Source organism: Anolis carolinensis, unplaced genomic scaffold, assembly GCF_035594765.1.
Source record: "Anolis carolinensis isolate JA03-04 unplaced genomic scaffold, rAnoCar3.1.pri scaffold_12, whole genome shotgun sequence".
Taxonomy (NCBI): Eukaryota; Metazoa; Chordata; class Lepidosauria; order Squamata; family Dactyloidae; genus Anolis; species Anolis carolinensis.
This window is the reverse complement of record NW_026943823.1, coordinates 13413312-13434553: the sequence shown is the minus strand read 5'-3', so window position 1 is coordinate 13434553 and position 21242 is coordinate 13413312. Positions and strand designations below refer to the sequence as shown.

The following is a 21242-nucleotide window of genomic DNA, read 5'->3' as shown; positions in this document are numbered from 1 at the left end:
ATGTGGGAGGTGTTTCTATATAAAAATAGCTACCCGGCTTGTTCAGACATCACGCACCAGCTGTTGCTGAAACTGACATTACAGGAATCTGTGCAACCTCATTTAAAAGGATATAAGAATAGAGAGAAAAAGCAGGTGATTTTTTAAAAACTAACCAATGAACCAGAACCAATCGCATTTCAACTTGGTTAGACCGGGAATAATACAAGTTTATTTTTAAACACTGGGGAGAATTAACTCCATATTCCCTTCTACAGCTCCGATGACAAGAATTAGGGTCCAGAGCTTGTTGGGCTTCAATGCATCATCCACTGCATTCAACTGACTAGGGTGATGGGAGATGCAATCCAACAGCATCTGAAGGGATGCAGTTTTAAGTTCAAATCCCATGGAAAGAAGCCAGAGTTTGGATGCCAGAGCCTTTACTTTCAGATTAGGCCCCTTCTACACTGTGAACCTAGCAATTCGAAAACATGCAAATGTGAGTAGATTAATAGGTACTGCTCTGGCAGGAAGGTAATGCCGCTCCATGCAGTCATGCCAATGGCCACATGACCTTGGAGGTGTCTATGGACAACACTTACTCTTCGTCTTAGAAATGGAGATGAGCACCAACCCCCAGAGTCGGACACAACTAGACTTAATGTCAGAAGAAAACCTTTACCTTTACCTACACTGATTTTTATCCCAGGATCTCATCCCAGATTATCTGTTTATCCCAGATTATCTTGCAGTTGAGACTCAGGGCCCTTCCACACTGCCATATAACCCAGACTATCAAGGTAGATAATCCATAATATCTGCTTCAAACTGGGTTATCTGAGTCCACACTGCCATATAATCCAGTTCAATGTGGATTTTATACAGCTGTGTGAAAGGGACCTCATATAATCCAGTTCAAAGCAGATAACTTGGGATCAGATCCTGTGATATAAGGACAGTGTAGATGGGGCCTTAATGACTAGCAACAAACCAGATGAATCATAATACAAAGTCAGATCGAAGAAGAAGAAGAAGAAGAAGAAGAAGAAGAACAACAACAACAACAACAACAACAGCAACAGCAACTGCAACAGCAACAGCAACTGCAACAATTTTATAACCTGCCTCTCCCTGCAGCTTGAGGTGGAGTGCATTGTCAAGATGAGATAAAACTCTAATACGTAAAACAAGGTAAAAGTAAAGGTAAAGTTTTCCCCTTGACACTAAGTCTAGTCATGTCCAACTCTGGAGGTTGGTGCTCATTTCCATTTCTAAGCCATAGACATCTCCAAGATCATGTGGCCACTGGCATGACTGCATGGAGCGCCATTACCTTCCCGCCAAAGCGATACCTATTGATCTACTCACATTTGCATGTTTTCGAACTGCTAGGTTGTCAGAAGCTGGGGCTAACAGTGGGAGCTCATCCCATCCCGCGGATTTGAACTGCCGACTTGCTGGTCAGCAAGTTCTGCAACTTAGCGGTTTAACCTCCTACACTACCGCGGCCTCGTCTAAGACAAGATACTCAGAATTAAAATAAAAGTTTTGCAGATTTGGGGATTGATTATATATTTGATTAATATGTCCTCTCTAGCTATCTCCTAGATCCTCCAATGCAACTTTGGGGATCAATTTCTAGCAGAAATTAACTATAGATATTCTTAGAAATAACACTTCTTTAGACCTTCATAGGTCCTCCAGAAAATGACTCTATTAGAAGTTGGATCACACTGGGGATTCCTAAAGAAAATGCTCCTCTAAACATGTATAGGTCCTCAATTATTTTATTGGAAGACCTAGAGATTCCCACAAAAAATAATGAGTTCATAATGGGTCATGATGGAGGCCTGAGAGATCCTTTGGGGGTTGAATGACCCTTTCACAGGAGTCGCCTAAGACCATCAGAAAACACATGTTTCCAATGGTCTTAGGAACCAAGATACCACTAACTTTTCCCACCCCCTTTGCTTCCCAGAGACTTGGAGGGCAGGGCTTAGAGAGGGGTGGAGTGGCCCCTCCATGGCCGAATCCCAGGGAGAAAGAGAAATAACAATGAAAATACATCCTGCATATCAGATATTTACATTACGATTCATAACAGTAGCAAAATTCCAGTTAGGAAGTAGCAACGAAAATAATGTTATGGTTGGGGGTCACCACAACATGAGGAATTAAGGAGTCGTGACATTAGGAAGGTTGAGAACCACTGGACTACACAGAGAATATGATAAGAGACTCACTTCAATAGAAACGGATCTATAGGAGTGAGCCAAGAAATGCCGTGGTTGATGACTGCTTGAGATCTCAATACACATTGGACCTAGGTCTATGTGTCTCTGCATGGAGCATTTCCAAAGAGTTCTTCCACTCTTTGAGACCCTAAATGCCCCGTCCCTCCACCTCTCACCTTGCTGTCGGCTATATTTCTTCCCCCTTGGCTTTGTGTCCCTCCCTTGAAGCCCATTCCAGGACTGGCTCCTTTCCCAGACCTTCCAGGACTTGGCTTGGCTTCTCATGGCCTTCAGAGGTTTGTAGTCTGGAGCATTATGTTCTAATGTGTTGTCGAACCATTATGTTCTAACTTTAGCCCTATTCAGCCTCCTTTAAAAAAAGCAATGCTAGGAGTAGGACACAGTCAACCGATCCCATCCACCTTTCCTTCCATTGCCTTATTAGTCAATGGGTCTAAAACAGAGGGCCTCTAGAGGGGTATCTATACTGCAGAAGGAATGCAGTTGGGCACCACTTGGACTGCCTTGGCTCAAGGCTACGGAGTGCTTGGAGTTACAGTTTGGCAGAGAAGGCAAAGGCCCTGCAAAACGTCACCTCCCGGGATTCCATAGCACTGAGTCACGACCGACAAAGTGGTACCAAACCGCATTAAGTCTACAGTGTAGATGCAGCTGACATTTTGTGCAAGTGTCCACTTAATAGCAGTGTACACCCAACCAATATCTTCTAATATATATGTTTTAATGGTCTCATTTTCCTTATCTATATATTTTAAGTGTGTCGTATCCTGCCGCAAGCCTTGAGAAGAGGCAGGTAACAAATACATAAATCAATACATTATAATATTATTATTATTATTATTATTATTATTATTATTATTATTAAACTGAAGCCTCCGATGGCCTAGGGCAGGGGTCCCCAAACTAAGGCCCGGGGGCCGGATGCGGCCCTCGGAGGTCATTTACCTGGCCCCCGCCCTCAGTTTTATAATATAATATATTGTATATACATATAATATTGATAATAATATTATAATGTAATACAATATAACACTAATAATAATACCATATAATAATATTAATTATATATTCTTTATTACATATAATATTACTAATAATATTACAGTATAGTGGTATAGTTCAATATAGTAATATATAATGCTAATATTGTGCTATGCTAATAATATAATATATTGTATGTACATATAATTTGTAAACCACTCTGAGTCCCCTTTGGGGTGAGAAGGGTGTAGTAAATAAATGCAGTAAATAAATAATAAATAAATTTTAGACTTAGGCTCACCCAAAGTCTGAAATGACTTGAAGGCACACAACAACAACAACAACAACAACAACAACAACAACAACAACAACCCTAATTAACTTGACTATCTCATTGGCCAGAAGCAGGACCACACTTCCCATTGAAATCCTGATAAATGTATGTTGGCTAAAATTGTTTTTATTTTTAAATTTTGTATTGTTCTTTCATTGTTGTTGTTGTTGTTGTTGTTTTTGCGCTACAAATAAGACATATGCAGTGTGCATTGGAATTTGTTTGTATTTCTTTCAAATGATAATCCGGCCCCTCAACAGTCTGAAGGATTGTGGACCGGCCCTCGGCTTAAAAAGTTTGAGGACCCCTGGCCTAGGGGATAAAAGCCTTGTGACTTGAAGGTTGGGTTGCTGACCTGAAGGCTGCCAGGTTCGAATCCCACTCGGGGAGAGTGCGGATGAGCTCCCTCTATCAGCTCCAGCTCCATGTGGGGACATGAGAGAAGCCTCCCACAAGGATGGTAAAACATCAAAACATCTGGGCGTCCCCTGGGCAACGTCCTTGGAGACGGCCAATTCTCTCACTCCAGAAGCAACTCAGTTTGCTCCTGACAAGAAAAAAAATATATTAAACATCACTATTTTCCCACACTCCTTCTGCCTCTCTAGGACCTAACTCATAGTTAAAAAAGTAATGCCCAGGAACACATCTACTGTATTTAATACATTATTATTATTATTATTATTATTATTATTATTATTATTGACACAAAGACAGAGTATGACACAGCAAACAAGATTTATTATTATTATTATTGTTATTATTATTATTAATAATATTAATATTATTATTGAACTAATCACTATTTTCCTATACTCCTTCTGCCTCTCTGGAACCTAATTTATAGTTAAAGAAGGTTCAGGAACACATCTACTGTATTTAATATATCACCATCATCATCATTATTATTATTGGCACAAAAACAGAGTATGACACAGCAAACAATATTATTATTTATCATTGTTATTGTTGTTGTTGTTGTTGTTGTTGTTGTTATTAAACTCATCACTATTTTCCCACACTCCTTCTGCCTCTCTGGGACCTAAGTCATAGTTAAAGAAGTAATCTCCTGTATTTAATACATCATCATCATAATCATCATCATCATCATCATTATTGACACAAATAGTATGACACAGCAAACAAGATATATTGTTGTTATTATTATTATTATTATTATTATTATTATTATTATTATTATTATTATTAAACTTATCACTATTTTCCCACACTCCTTCTGCCTCTCTAGGACCTAACTTAAAGTTAAAGAAGTAATGCACAGGAACACATCTACTGTATTTAATACATCAATATTATTATTATTATTATTATTATTATTATTATTATTATTATTATTATTATTATTATTATTAAACTTATCACTATTTTCCCCATTCCTTCTGCCTCTCTAGAATCTCAATTATAGTTAAAGAAGTAATGCACAGAAAGACATCTACTGTATTTACTATATGATATTCCTATAATATAGTCGTTTAGACATTTACAAGCCAGGAATGTAGAAGCCAACAAGGAAGTTCAAAGCAAAGCAAAGGAATGGGGAAGTATTTCGTTACACACAAGATGTGACAAGACGCACCCAGGCTCTTTTGTTCCCCGAGATCATATTTAGTATTGACTAATGGGCGAAGCATTCTTTTTTTAACAAAACATGCTGTTTATCTAAGCAAGCAGTATACAAACATCTTTGACATGCCAGCTAAGAACCATAGGATTTGCTCAAAGTCAAAAACAACTTTCAAGTTCTGATTGTTCTTGTATTATGAATATTTGCTCATCTTTGCAGCTCAGCAGAGGATTATTATGATTATATAACACATTTTGGTTCATTCTAGATTTACTTCTTCCCTTTTAGTTCTACCTTCTTTCCCTGATGGGTAATTCCTGGGGTGCAGAATTAATGCAGTTTGGCTGCAATTTAGCTGCCATGGCTAAATGCTATGGAAACATGGGAGTTGTAGTTTAACAAGGCCTTTGGCATTCTCTGCCAAGGTGTATGTGGGCCTCACCAAACTATAAATCCCAGGATCTAGTAATATAATAGCTACTTTGTATCTGAGTTGCTGTGAGTTTTTAGGGCTGTATGGCCATGTTCCAGAAGCATTCTCTTCTGACGTTTCGCCCACATCTACACAATAGAAGTAATGCAGTTTGGCACCACTTTATAATTGGATTGGAAACTAGGCAAGTGGGGTTTATATATCTGTGGAATGTCCAGGGTGGGAGAAAGAACTCTTGTCTGGAAACAAGAAACAATCAGGGCCAGCTAGCACCTCCCAGCAAAGGATGCTCCCAGGCAGGAAGCAGCCAGGCTTTGAAGCTGCAAGGCTATTCAATGCTAATCAAGGTGGCCAATTGCAACATTCACACTTGCCTCAGACAAGAGTTCTTTCTCCCATCCTAGACATTCCACAGATATATAAACCTCACTTGCCTAGTTTCCAATAGATCTCACAACCTTTGAGCATGCCTGCCACAGATGTGGGTGAAACATCAGGAGAGAATGCTTCTGGAACATGGCCAGACAGCCTGGAAATCTCAAAGCAACCGAGTGATTCCAGCCATGAAAGCCTTCGACAACACATCAGAGTTGTTGTTTTCTAAGGTCTTTCGCCTTCTCTGCCAAAGCGTGGTGGGAAGGCTCACCAAACTATAAATCCCAGAATCTAGTCATATAATAGCTACTTTGTATCTATGGCTGCATCTGCACTGTAGAATTAATGCAGCTTGACCCCACTTTCGCTGCTGTGGCTCAACGCTATGGAATCATGAGAGTTGTGGTTTCACAAGGTCCTTAGCTTTCTCAGCCAATGACCAAACAACAACTCCTACGATTCCATAGCATTTATCCATGGCAATTAAAGTGGCATTAAACTGCATTAATTCTTTAATGTAGATGTTCCCTGAGAAACTATTAATTTTAAAGTGCTTCAGGGCTTGTGTTTCACCATCTTTATGCAACACCTAAGTCAAATAAAATCAGACTCATACCAGGTCCTTACCATAGAAATCTGAGAAACTAATATATGGACCCAACTCTCTTTGAATCATTTTAATTAATTGCAGAAGCAACACAGGAGTCAGCCTCCGATCTAATATCTGGACTTATTAAATTCCAATTCTCGGTGGCGCCCAGGATATGGTGCAAGAACCAGACAACCAATCTCTCAATCTATGAGCAAACTCTCCAAGAAAAACAGCATAGAAATTGGAAATACAAATGGCATGGAAAATTCAAATGTATCTTTGTACTTGGCTTCCCTACGGACCTTTCGCCTGCTTTTTATTTCTCTTCCTGGTTTCACCTCCTTCCTTTTAAGAAATGCTCTTGTGTACATTTAAAGAAGTGGAACGAAGATATCATTTTAAAACTAATGCAGCTGTATTCCCTTTTTTCCCAGCAGTGATTGTGCCTTGAAATATTAATACGTGGAAGTAATACAAGGAGTAGCTCTTGCACCAATGTTTGAACAGCTGCTATATGCTTGGATAATGTTAATACAGCAAAATACATGTCTATCTGCCCTGTGTCTTTGGATCAAATGCTAAGGAAGTATCTCATTTCCCCTTGTTGCTAGCACAACAATGAGGGGTTATTCTAAGGATCTTTAGACTGCATCTACACAATAGAATAAATGCAGTTTGGCACCACTTTATAATTGGGTTGCTGTGAGTTTTCCAGGTTGCGTGCCCATGTTCCAGAAGCATTCTGTCCTGATATTTCACCCACATTTATGGCAGGCATCCTCAGAGGTTGTGAGGTCTGTTGGAAACTAGGCAAGTGTGGGTTAAATATCTGTGAAATAATATCCAGGGTGGGAGAAAGAACTCTTGTCTGTTTGAGGCAGGTGCGAATGTTGCAATTGACCAGCTTGGATTCCCCCAGGAAGGAAGCAGCCAGGCTTTGAATCTGTAAGGCTATTCACCATCAAAGTTCTATGCACAACTCTAACCCTCTGAATGCCCAGTAATTATTATTACCCAGGTTCTAGACTGCTGCTGATGTTGTTTATGTTGTTTTATGTTATTTTATGTCGATATAATGTTTTAAATTGTTGACTGTGTTTTTAACACATGTTTGATCAGGCTTGTCCCCATGTGAGTCGCCCTGAATCCCTTCGAGGAGATGGAGGTGGGATACAAAAATAAAGTTGTTGTTGTTATTATTATTATTATTCAGTGCTAATCAAACTGGCCAATTGCAACATTCTCACTTGCCTCAAGCAGACAAGAGTTCTTTCTCCCACCCTGGACATTATTCCACAGATATATAAACCCAACTTGCAGAGTTTCCAACAGACCTCACAACCTCTGAGGATACCTGCCATAGATGTGGGTGTAAAGTCAGGAGAGAATGCTTCTGGAACATGGCCAGACAACCTGGAAAACTCTCAATAACCCAGTGATTCCGGCCATGAAAGCCGTCGGCAACAGAGAAAGAGGGCCTCACTAAACCACAACTCACATTATTTCACAGCACTGAACCATGGCTGTTAAAGTGGTGTCAAACTGAGTTTATATCTACAGTGTAGATACGCCATCCAAGCGCCTTCTTTCCAAGGTTAAAAGCTAATGGTTAAAATAAAACGCCATTGTTGAACATCGTGGTTTTTCTTACACACATCAGTTCTGTCTGCTTTTTATAATCCAAGACTACTGGGAGTTCCCACAAATCTTGAAAGCTGACATACCGCTTTCTGAACTTTGGCTGGCCTTAATGGAAACTATTTTTACTACTACAGGCTCTCCTTCAAGACACTGCCAAAGGCAGAATATTGCATTTTTGGGGTCACGAAACCACTGACTACAGTTCTATGATCTGCGATTCCAGCAGAGGCAATGCCTGGACAATAACCAAATCAAACCAAACTCTGAAAATACGACATTCTAAGGGTGAGTCTACACTGTAGAATTAATGCAGTTTGACACCACTTGAGCCATACCCAAATTAGCCATGAAAAAGCAATGTTTCCATATGTTTAGAATCTAATAGGAGCCAAAGTACCCTAAAGCAGGCATGTGCAAACTTCGGCCCTCCAGGTGTTTTGGACTTCAACTCCCACAATTCCTAACAGCCTACCGGCTGTTACGAATTGTGGGAGTTGAAGTCCAAAACACCTAAAGGGCCGAAGTTTGCACATGCCTGCCCCAAAGGCACCAATAGAAGAGCCTAAAGACAACAGGCTCCATCTGAATTTGGAAGCTAAGCAGGGTCAGCCTTGGAAAATACCTGGATGGGAGACCGCCAAGGAATATCAGGGACTTCCAAGAGGAAGTAAGTGGCAACAATCTCTCTGGGTATTCCTTGCCTAAGAAAAGCCTCCAATATGAATGCGGATATCTTAGCTTGAAGGTACACTTGCATAGAACCCATTCCTCAAGTGGTGCCAGCAGGCTTTCATGGCCGGAATCACAGGGTTGTTGTGCGTTTTTCGGGCTGTATGGCTATATTTTTGGGCTATATTATACCTCACAACCTCTGAGGACGCCTGCCATAGATGTGGGAGAAATACCAGGAGAGAATACATCTGGAACATGGCCATATAGCCCAAAAAAACATAACAACCCCAGGCATATTACTCTTCCGGAAACAAGGAAATAAGCTTTTTATTCTGCCGGGTTTTTCCCAATCCATACTTTCATTGTTTTATGGATGTATTTTACCTTGCTTTCCCCCCTGAGAAACCCTACTGAAGCTCATAGGCTTTTAGATTAGACAGAGATGTAATGTACAATCAAAATGCAGGAACGGTTTCAAGAGAGAATTAAAATACGTCCCAGGTGCATTGGAAATTATGAGCTCATTGATCGTATCCCCTGCTGAAGGCAGGAAGCATTTCTAGAAATGATTCATTTCCCAAAAGGATGGAAAAAGAGGTCCATGACATTAATAAGTGAGAATCAGTGTGTGATAGTGGCATGAATTTGGACTAGTTTTCTAAGGGCCTTTCCACACAGCCATATAACCCAGAATATCAAGGCAGAAAAGACCACAATATCTGCTTTGAACTGGGTTATCTGTGTCCACACTGACATATAGTAAAGGTAAAGGTTTTCCCCTGACATTAAGTCCAGTCATGTCTGAGGTTGATGCTCATCTCCATTTCTAAGCCGAAGAGCCGGCATTGTCCTTAGACACCTCCAAGGCCATGTGGCCGACATGACTGCATGGAGGACCGTTACCTTCCCGCCAGAGCGGTACCTATTGATCTACTCACATTTGCATATTTTAGAACTGCTAAGTTGGCAGAAGCTGGTAAAACATCAAAACATCTGGGTGTCCTCAGGGCCAATTCTCTCACACCAGAAGCGATTTGCAGTTTCTCAAGTCACTCTTGACACACACAAGAACTTGAAACACATAAGAATATAGTCTATGTTGTGTGTAGTCTCACTATTATACTAGGATTGTAGAAGAAAACGGTTGAAAAAACCCACAAAACCCACTGAACAATTTTGGGCAAGTCACACCCTCTCGGCTTTAAAGGAAAGCAATGAATGGGAAAGCTACTCCGAACAAGCCTTGCCAAGGGAAGGAATTCCATAAATCAGAATTAATGTGACAGCACACAGCGATGAACACATCTTGCCAAAACGCTAGGGAAGGATCTCCATAAATCAGAATCAATGGGACGGCAATCAAACCAACCTGGCACAGCTTTCCGTACCTGCATCATGGTGACCACGTGGCACGGATTCAACAAGTAGATGACCGTCTTAGTTGCGAACTTGAAGCCCACTTCTAGCCCAAAAGTGAGGCAAAGAGCGACAAGGAGCAGGTTCTTCCCCCAGCTTTCCTGCTTGATCCGGGACTGAGCGAGCAAGTCACCTGCCTCCTTGGCATGGCTCTGCCGGATCTTCCGCAGCGACACCACCACCTCCAAAAACCCCAAACTGAGGAAGACCACAGTTTCCACCAGCCGCTGCTTCCAGGGGAGGAAGGCGGCACATTCGGGACCCCCGTTGCCTTCGAAGCTGGGGTCCACGCCTCCATACATCCAGTCCAAGAGGTTGGAGAAGCTGTAGCGGCTCATGGCAGAGCCTTGTCCCTCTTCCATCCAGCCCTGGCGCTGCGGGGAGTTTGGAGCGATCAAAGCCGAGATGCTGTCTGGGTGGCGAAACATGAACCACTAGAGAGAGGATGTCCTTATCATCAGGTTCACGCCCTCCTCCTTCAAGGAAAGGGCAGGGCTTCAGGTGCTCTCAGACGCCCAGGAAATCTGCAAAAGAGGAAAGACATCTGAGCAACCTTAAGGGCAAGGTCATCCGATGCTATCCACATCTCCTTCCAGTGATGGGCCTTAAACAAAGGGCCTTTATGGTTCATCTATAATGCAGGTTGAATGTCGTTTGGCACAACTTTAATGTATGTGGCTCAATGCTATGGAATCCTGGGATTTCTGCATTATCAGCTACCCCTCTCTATTTCTTCATAAGGAACCCTTTCCTCCCTTCATCTAAGGTGCAACTGCACTGTAGAATTAATGCAGTTTGAAACCAATTTAATTGCACTGGTTCAATGCAATAGAATCATGTGAGTTATAGTTTGGTGAGGCACCCACACTCTTGGGCAGAGAAAGCTTAAGCCCTTGTGAAACTGCAACTCACAGCAAACTGCGAGCCACAGCAAACTGCATTCCTTCTAAAGTGGAGATGCATCCCAAGGTCTACATGGTGACCCCAAAAGGAGAGCTTGACCCTCTCAAATAAGAATGCTGTTCCCTTCCAGTTAATTTTCCCTTCAGTCACCCAAATTTCTTGAAGATAAAGCACTGGAAAGCTATTGTTTTGCTTTTGTTTTGCATATATCTCTACCTATGTCTTTTCTCTGGACCCATAACCTGTTTTTCACTCAAGTGAAATGTTAAAAACTATTGGGGACTATAGGAAAATTTCACCGGGGAGTAAGAATGCTCATTTGGGAAGCAATCAGCTCATTTGGCCGGTTTCCCTATAGAGACACACTTTTGGATCCTGGCAGTGACAAAGCAGACAAGTCTTGGAGGTTTTCTAGAAACACTGACTGTGGCTGAGCTTTTATACAAATAGAAAACCACACAAAACCAGAACAGAGAGATGGAGGAAAAAAACCAGAGAAGCATGGTCCCAGCATCTTTAATTCCACTTGTTTTGTTTTTTAGTTGTACAGGGGAACCTCCGGTTCAATTCCCAGACTGCTACATGCCATCTACCAGCTGCCCATAGAAAAGCAGGATAACCATATCTAAAAAATAAGGGCCGGTGTGGCCTAATAATAATAATAATAATAATAATAATAATAATAATAATAATAATAATCCAGACTGACAAAGTTCTGGAACACAACACACCAGACCTCACAGTTGTGGAAAAGAAAAAGTTTTGGATCATTGATGTTGCCATCCCAGGTGACAGTCGCATTGACAAAAAACAACAGGAAAAACTCAGCTGCTGTCAGGACCTCAAGATTGAACTTCAAAGACTCTGGCAGAAACCAGTGCAGGTGGTCCCGGTGGTGATCGGCACATTGGGTGCCGTGCCAAAAGATCTCAGCCGGCATTTGGAAACCATAGACATTGACAAAATTACGATCTGCCAACTGCAAAAGGCCACCCTACTGGGATCTGCGCGCATCATCCGAAAATACATCACACAGTCCTAGACACTTGGGAAGTGTTCGACTTGTGATTATGTGATATGAAATCCAGCATATCTATCTTGTTTGCTGTGTCATACAATATAATAACAATATTAAGTAGTAGTAGTAGGTAGTAATAGGTATTCTCCAGTTTTTCTGCTGTCCCCAAGCACTCTTTTTCCCTCCCTTCCCAGGCTCTCAACCCAGACCTCTTCCATGGAGGTCAAAACAAGTTCCATTCACACCAGAGATATCATTCAAAGTTGTTGAATCCGTTATCATCTGTACGCAGATGACGTTCAACACTATCACTCCTTTCCACCTGCAACTAAGGAGGCTGTTCAGGTCCTGAACCATTGCTTGGCCACCGTGATGGTGAAAATTGAAATTGAACCCAGACAAGACGAAGTGACTCCTGGTCAGTCGTAAGGCCGAACAAGGTATAGGGTTACAGCCTGTGTTGAATGGGATTACACTCCCACTGAAGATGCAGGTTCGCAGCTTGGGAGTTCTCCTGGACTAATCAGTGAGCCTGGAACCCCAGATTTCGGCAGTGGCCAGGGGAGCCTTTGCACAATGAAAACTTGTGCAACAGTTGTGCCCGTACCTTGGGAAGTCAGGCTTACCTGTCCAAATGTATCTCCCTCTATGATCCACTTCGGAGGCTAAGACCATCAAGGGAGGCCCTGCTCTCAGTTCCACCCTCCTCGCAAGCGCGACCGGGGGGGGGGCAGAGACAGGGCCTTCTCAGCGGTGGCCCCTCATCTATGGAACTCCCTCCCAAGTGAAATTAGATTGTCCCCCTCCCTCCTGGCCTTCAGAAAACAACTATAAACATGGATTCTGGACCAGGCTTTTGGTCAATAATGGGAGTAGTGCAATAATAGACTGTAGACTTTTTTTTCCGTGTCAGGAGCAACTTGAGAAACTGCAAGTTGCTTCTGGTGTGGGAAGATTGTCCATCTGCAGGAATATTGCCCAGGTGACACCCGGATGTTTTGATGTTTTTACCATCCTTCTTTCATGTTCCTGCATGGAACTGATAGAGGGAGCTCATCCGCACTCCCCCCGGGTTGGATTCGAACCAGCAACCTTCAGGTCAGCAACCCAACCTTCATGTCATCAGTCCTGCCGGCACAAGTGTTTAACCCACTACGCCACTGAGGGCTCCAACTAATTTAATGATGAGCTGGACTGGCCTTGGAATATGACTCGGATTATGTGATTTTAATTCTTGTTTTAATGTTATGTTTGAATTGGTTGATTTGAATGTTTTGTTTATTCATTGAGCTAAGTATATATGTGGCACCAAACTGTTGCCTTTGTAAGGCCGCCTTGAGTCCCTTTCCAGGTTGAGAAAGGCGGGATACAAGTAAATAAATAAATAAATATTTTGGTGCCTTAAATGTTAGCCCTGTTTCTGGGTATATTTGGCTGGTTGATTCCAAAAATGATGCCCATTTTCCTTTATTAGCTCTAGTTTTTGAGATAGGTAAAAGTTTTCCCCTGACATTAAGTCCAGTCGTGTCTGACTCTGGGGGTTGGTGCTCATCTCCATTTCTAAGCTGATGAGCTGCCGTTGTCCATAGACACCTCCAAGGTCATGTGGCCGGCATGACTGCATGGAGCGCCGTTACCTTCCCGCCATTGATCTACTCACATTTGCATGTTTTCGAACTGCTAGGAAGCTGGGGCTAACAGCGGGAGCTCACCCCACTCCCTGGAATCAAACTGCCATGGATAATCCTATCTAAGAAAGGCGAGCTGGTGTGGTGTATCCAATAATAATAATAATTAGTAATACAGTAGAGTCTCACTTATCCAACACTCGCTTATTCAAGCCTCTGGATTATCCAAGCCATTTTTGTAGTCAATGTTTTCAATATATCGTGATATTTTGGTGCTAAATTCATAAATACAGTAATTACAACATAACATTACTGCGTACTGAACTACTTTTTCTGTCAAATTTGTTGTATAACATGATGTTTTGGTGCTTAATTTGTAAAATCATAACCTAATTTGATGTTTAATAGGCTTTTCCTTAATCCCTCCTTATTATCCAAGATATTCGCTTATCCAAGCTTCTGCCGGTATTCTCCAGTTTCTCTGCTTCCGCAAACAGGCTTTCTCCTTCCCTTCCCGGAGCCCTTCCACACAGCCATGTAACCCAGAATATCAAGGCAGAAATTCCCACAATATCTGCTTTGAACTGGGTTGAGTCCACACTCACGTATATTCCAGAACAAAGCAAAAAATGTGGGATTTTATTCAGCTGGGTGGAAGGTGCCCCAGGCTCTCAACCCTAGACTTCTTTCCAAGGAGGTCAAAACGGCTCCATAGAGACCAGCTTCTCCTCCTCCTTGGAGTTGAGGCCAGTGCCTTTCACAACATCCCTGCAGGGCAGGCCCAGCCCTGGCTTCCTTCCCTCCTCTTGCTCCCAAGTCAGGAAACGGGCGGAGAGAAGGCTGCTGGAGGAGACGAGTTCCCCTCCGTCTTAAAGGTGACCCTCCTGGACACATCTTGAAGCCCGCTTAGTAGTAATGATAATGGTGATGATGATATCATAATACCTGTCTGAGTGATGGGAAGGGAGAGAAAGAGAAAGCGAGAAAGCCGACCTTTGCGCCCTGCGCTCTTGCGCCTTCCTCTTCCTCCTCCTCTTCTTCCTCTTCTTCCTCCTCCTCGACTCCAAGGCGAAGATCAAGCGGGGGCCAAAGGGTTTCCAAGCCAAGGAGGAACCCAATACCCACGCTTCGGAGACCCCCAAAGGCGCTGCCCAAGCTTCTCGGGGCGCAACGCCGTCCGCGTGGCAAGGAACCCTAGGAGCCGAGGGGAGCCCTTGGAGAGGGGGGCGCGGGGGGGAGGGGGCCCTGCATCTGGAGGGGATGGAGGGGTTCGGATTGGCTGCCGCTCGGCTTCTTGCTCCGCCTCGGCGAAGGCGGCTCTTCCGAGGGCGCTTTCCCCCCTCTCTTTCTGGGAGGGAGACTTTTCCGCACACTCCGCCTCCTCGCCTTCCTGCCTCCCTCCCTCGCCCGCCTCCCTGCGCCTCCCCCGCCCTTTGGTCGCCTTCCGAGCCCCACAAGTGGCCCTCCCTGGCGAAGGCGCAACAAAGGGGACGGCCTTGGTCGCCTCCAGGTCACCCACGGGCAGCCACCCTGGGCAGTCACTTGGAGACCCCGGCAAGCAATGCGAGGGAGTCCTTGGAAGTTGGAGTGGGACTGTGTTGGGGTTTTTCAAGCCTTCTCGTGCCAAATGGTGCCAAAGCCTCTCCAAACTGCAACACCCCCTCTCATATAAAGTGGTCGGAGCCCCCGGTGGCGTAGTGGGTTAAAGCCTTGTGACTTGAAGGTTGGGTTGCTGACCTGAAGGCTGCCAGGTTCGAATCCCACCCGGGGAGAGCGCGGATGAGCTCCCTCTATCAGCTCCAGCTCCATGCGGGGACATGAGAGAAGCCTCCCACAAGGATGGTCAAAACATCCGGGCGTCCCCTGGGCAACGTCCTTGCAGACGGCCAAATCTCTCACATCAGAAACAACTCAGGTTGCTCCTGACACGAGATATATATGTGTGTGTGTGTGTGCCTTAAATGTTAGCCCTGTTTCTGGATATATTTGGCTGGTTGATTCCAAAAATTGCACCCATTTTCCTTTATTAGCACTAGTTTTTGAGATAGGTAAAGGTTTTCCCATGACATTAAGTCCAGTCGTGTTCGACTCTGGGGGTTGGTGCTCATCTCCATTTCTAAGCCGATGAGCTGCCGTTGTCCATAGACACCTCCAAGGTCATGTGGCTGGCATGACTGCATGGAGCGCCGTTACCTTCCCGCCATTGATCTATTGATCTACTCACATTTGCATCTATTGATCTACTCACATTTGCATGTTTTCGAACTGCTAGGAAGTTGGGGCTAACAGCAGGAACTCACCCCACTCCCTGGAATCAAACAGCCATGGATAATCCTATCTAAGATGGCAGCCATGGATAATCCTATCTAAGATCCTATCTTGGCAGGGGGTTGGACTGGATGGCCCATGAGGTCTCTTCCAACTCTACTATTCTATGATTCTAAGAAAGGAGAGCTGATGTTGGCACCATTTGGCAAGAGAAGTCTTGAAAAACCTTTACCTTTACACACACACACACACACACACACATATATATATAATAGGTAAAGGTAAAGGCTTCCCCTGACGTTAAGTCCAGTCGTGACCGACTCTGGGGGTTGGTGCTCATCTCCATTTCTAAGCCGAAGAGCCAGCATTGTCCATAGACACCTCCAAGGTCATGTGGCCGGCATGACTGCACGGAGCGCCGTTACCTTCCCGCCGAAGGGGTACCTATTGATCTACTCACAAGGCTTTTCTTTAATCCCTCCTAATTAGCCAACATTTTTGCTTATCCAATGTTCTGCTGGCCCGTTTATGTTGGATAAGTGAGACTCTACTGTATTTATTTGCTGTATATAATCCAGTTCAAAGCAGACATTCTGGATTTTATATGGCAGTGTAGAAGGGGCCTTTGATATTATCTTATACTTAGTTGCGCCAAAGACATTTTAGTGGTAGGAAGGATTTCAGAAAGAAATGTAACCAAGTAGATGGTTTAGGTTAGAATAAGGGGAAATGTTTTCCACCCAAATAAACAGAGAAAAGATGTAGCATCCTGAGAAGTTATTAAGCTGTAAAAGACAGACAATAACAACAACAATAGCAGGTTTTACATTGTAACCCACCAGGAGTCCCAGTTTTGGGGGAAAGGCAATATATAAAAGCTATGGGCCAAATAATGGCAACAACATTTTTGTTATTGTTGTTGTTGTTGTTGTTGTTGTTGTTGTTGTTGTTGTTTAGCAGCCTCTCCTCAAGGCAGGTACAACACTGTGAAAATACATATTAGAGACACAATTGTGACATTAAAAAACATTAAAGTCTCCCTACTTAATAAATGCCAGATAGTAAATACCCAAAAGGCACCAGACCCCAGAATCTGGGAAGCTAAGGTTTGGGAAGCTAAGCAGAATCAGCCCTGGTTAATACTTGGATGGGAGATAACAGATGAAAAGCAGTGGGCTTGGGCTCTATTTCAGAGCAAGAAACTGGTAAAACCACTTCTGAGTGTTCCTGGTCCAAGAAACCCCTACGAAATGCACGAGGTCACCATATTTCCATTGGTGACCTGAACATGAATCCAACTGCTGCAACATGCATGCTCTCAAGTCTGACTTTTTTGGGAAACCGCTTCTGACACTGCAACACTTTCCCCCAGTTGGCAGGTCAAAGAGAAGTGAGTGAGCTGGCACTCATGGAAAGGGAAAGTATCTCTTGTTTGGGGATCTATTGCCTTTAGAGGTCTTTTGGCATTGTTGACTTAAGATATGGTTGTTTACACAGGGTCAGAGGATGGTTTGCAAGATACTCAGGCTTTGGAGATAACGGGTCTGAATGTAGCTTTTTCTTTAGCCCTTATGTCGTTTCATTGGTATTTTACCAGTTAATCAAGATTCCATGAATCCTTATGAGCAAACATTATGGTCAGATAATGTTGGAATTTTCCGCAGGATCCCAGGTCTTGTAATGGATGCTTATTGGTTCAACCAAGGCTCAATTCCATCATAGCATCGTAGGATGAATGCTCGGTGTTATAAAATCCTGGAATGTATAGTTTTATAAAGGATGAATCTCCACCATAGAAGGGATTTTCAGTGCTATGGAATCCCATGATTTATAGTTGGTTGGTGCTGTAAAATCCTGGAATTTCTAGTTTAATGAAGGGTGGCATCTCCAGAGTAGAATGAATGCTTGGTGCTGTGGCGCAGACTGGTTAGTAGCCAGCTGCATTAAATCACTAAGACCAAGAGGTCATGAGTTCGAGTCTAGCCCATGTTGGAGTGAGCATTAAAATAAAAAATAGGCCTGCTCATTATTGACCTAAGCAACCTGAAAGATAGTTGCATCTATCAAGTAGGAAATTTAGGTACCACTATGTGGGGAGGCTAATTCAACGAATTTATGACACCATAAAAATCATCCAGCTGAGTTTGGAATGAGGAAGTCGGCATCACAGTGGATGATGATGCAGCTGCTCCCCCTGTGGCCGGAATCGAGCATATCCTCAGGAAGCTGGAAGCTGGAGAAGGTTAAATTGCCTCTGTCTCTGTCTCTGTGCTCATATGGCATTGAATGTTTGCCATGTATGTGTACATTGTAATCCGCCCTGAGTCCCCTTCGGGGTAAGAAGGACGGAATATAAATATTGTAAATAAATAAATAAATAAATATAAAATCCTGGAATTTCTAGTTTTATGAAGGGTGCATCTCCAGCATATAATGAATGCTCAGTGCTATAAAATCCTAGAATTTCTAGTTTTACAAAGGTTGCATTTCCCTTTGAATGTTCAATACTATGGAATCTTGGGACTGCTATATCTCAAAGGTATAGAATCATAGGACTTGTGGTGTTACAAAGTTGGTGTGGTGTTAACCTTCTCTGCCAAAGAATGGGGGGGGGGGGGGGGGGGGACTCACCAAACTACAAATCCCATGCTTCCATTGCACTGAGCCATGGCAGTTAAAGGGGTGTCAAGCTCTGGAGAAGCCTTTCCTTAGAGTGAAGCATATTACCTGGATGTGACCCATGGAGTTTTCATCTTTGTGGTTCCATTTTTCCTCTTGAACTTTGGAGGCAAAGTGTCAATTTGCGTGAAAAATTGTTCTGCGGTGTCGTTTCTTTCCCCAATGAAAAAGCATTGGCAGCCTCCCCCCTGCTGTTTAGTGCTAAAAGCTTAGAGAAATCAATGTCCCAGACATGCATTTTAACACAATGCAAATTGTGTTCATTTTCCTTTTGGCAAGATATCCCATAGCAGTCATTTCTCTAGATGTGTCAGATCATCCTATATGTCATCATCTGGACAACTGTTTCAAAGTATTAATTGTTGAACAACAATCCAATATTCTTTGATATATTATCCAAGGTTAGTCAGGCTTCTTCTGATATCCCTAATTATAACTTCTTACACATTCATAATTACAGAATTCATCCCTGAACTACAAATCCCAGTATTCCACAGTATGGAACCATGGCAGTAGAAGTAGACTCATTGTGCTATATTTGTGTAGTGTTAATATGTTCGTAGGGATTAATATAGTTTGCAGGATTAATTTGGAGGATTAATATAGTTTGACACCACTTGAACACCATGGCTCAATGCTATGGAATCCTGGGAGTTGCAGTTTGCTAAGATGCCAACTAGCAGGAAAGGCTCATGACCGTATAAAACTGTAACTCCCAAGTTTCCATAGTGCTGAACTGGTGTCAAATTGCATTCAGTGTACACTGTTGGGAAACAGAAAAGCAATGCTGACTGCGGCCTCAATTAAACTCCTAAAATTCTTCGCTGACTGTTTGCATCCATCGGGAAGTGAATGCTACTTTAATGGCTCCCCTATTTTGCATTTTAAGGTGGCCAATGGGGGAGAAAGGGGACTGCATAGGGTGCTACTGCCCCCAAGTCCACCCCTTCTCTACACAAAGGCGCTTTTGTGTAGACGCTCTCTTGTCCCAAATGGGATGCCACTTGAGAAGCCGGTGCCAACGTTCCCAACATCGAAGGGTTGCACTCAGCCTACTGGGGGCCTTTGAAGTGTGCCTTTGAATAGCTGCTGTGATAACCCCATGAATGGTTTCCCAAAGCGGCAAGCAGAGAACAGTCCTGCATTCAGAGCGGGCATTCAGGCCCAAGCTAGAGACATCCAGTCCCAGATGTTTTTGGAGCAGCTGTCCTTAGCCTGGATCTCTGGGATTACACTTCCCATCATTCTCAGGATTTATTTTCATGTCAGGAGCGACTTGAGAAACTGCAGGTTGCTTCTGGTGTGAGAGAATTGGCTGTCTGCAAGGACGTTGCCCAGGGGACACCCAGATGTTTTGATGTTTTACCATCCCAGCCATGTACAGTGGGCTCTTGGTTTGTGCTGGCATTTGATTCCAGCATACACTGAGGATACTCAAATCCATTCATGCCCAAGTCCCATAATATATAATGGTTTCCTTTATTTAAAATTGTAAAATCAAACCTTACCTTTTGGGATTTAATATATAAAATTCATGGGTGGTTGAATCCATGAATGCAGAATCTGTGGATACGGAGGGACGAGGCAAACCTCATTCAACCAATCCTCTAACCAAGAGATTTGTTTATTTTTAGGAAGGTGTTTGACATCCATCCAATCATCCTTTCCTCCTCATCCTCTGTCAAGCTGGAAGTTCATTAGCAGCATCTGCATGGGGAGGAAAGAGACAATAGACTGGAGAGTAGTCCAGGAGAAGCTGCAGAGGGCTTTGGCTGAGCCATAGACTCCTACACTGGCAGCTGAGCCATAGCCCTCTATGCACCTACTCTGGGTGGGCCATAGAAGGCCTATGGCTTACATAGAGCCCTTTACCTTTCGGCTACAATTTAAAGTGTGCCATTTCTGATGTGGCCACTGGGGGACGGCAAAGGACTGAAGTCCTGGATAAAAAGGACTGTGGATGTTTAACCTGGCTTTGATGCTGCCTGGAAAGAGATTAGACTGGATGGCCATCTGTTGAGAGGGCTTGGATGGTGTCTTACTGCTTGGCAGAACGGGGGTTGGACTGAATGACCCTTGGAGTCTCTTCCAATCTAAGATTCTATTATACTAAAAATCACGTTTTTTTCAGCTCTCCATCCCCATCTAGTGCTAAAAAATTTGTAGTGACACTGTAGATGTTAATATAGTTTGACACCAGTTGAACTGTTGTGGCTCTATGTTATCGGGTCCTGGGAGTTGTAAACCCCTCTTCAGCAGGGACATTGTAAAACTACAACTCCCAAGATCCCATAACATTGAGCCATAGTAGTTATAGGAACCTATCCCTTCCCTTTCTGTATTATCACTGCTTTTGGTAGCAGAGACACAAACAAAGGGGTTCAACATGTCCCGGCAGACCTTTGATTCAAAGCGCACCATATGCAAATGTGGGACAAAACAACCGGATCAGGTGAGCCACACATAAGTATACAAAAGCA

The 21242-nt window shown here is 43.3% G+C and overlaps 1 protein-coding gene across 5 annotated transcripts in view; it reads right to left on the bottom strand.

The window, feature by feature from the left end:
• The window catches only part of tmem164 (transmembrane protein 164), a 50289-nt gene extending 35050 nt beyond the window's left edge, over positions 1-15239 (bottom strand). Inside the window, exons 1-2 of one of the 5 annotated variants that reach the window (XM_062964005.1) lie at positions 14809-15239; positions 10239-10790 (exon numbers count right to left, since the gene is read on the bottom strand). In XM_062964005.1, coding sequence (XP_062820075.1) covers positions 10239-10694 — 456 coding nt within the window. In that variant the 5' untranslated portion in view covers positions 10695-10790; positions 14809-15239. Of the gene's footprint in view, positions 1-10238; positions 10791-14760 lie in introns of all 5 variants that reach the window. The other 4 variants (XM_062964007.1, XM_062964006.1, XM_062964004.1 and 1 more) reach the window with 4 other exon arrangements.
• Positions 15240-21242: the final 6003 nt, after the last annotated feature.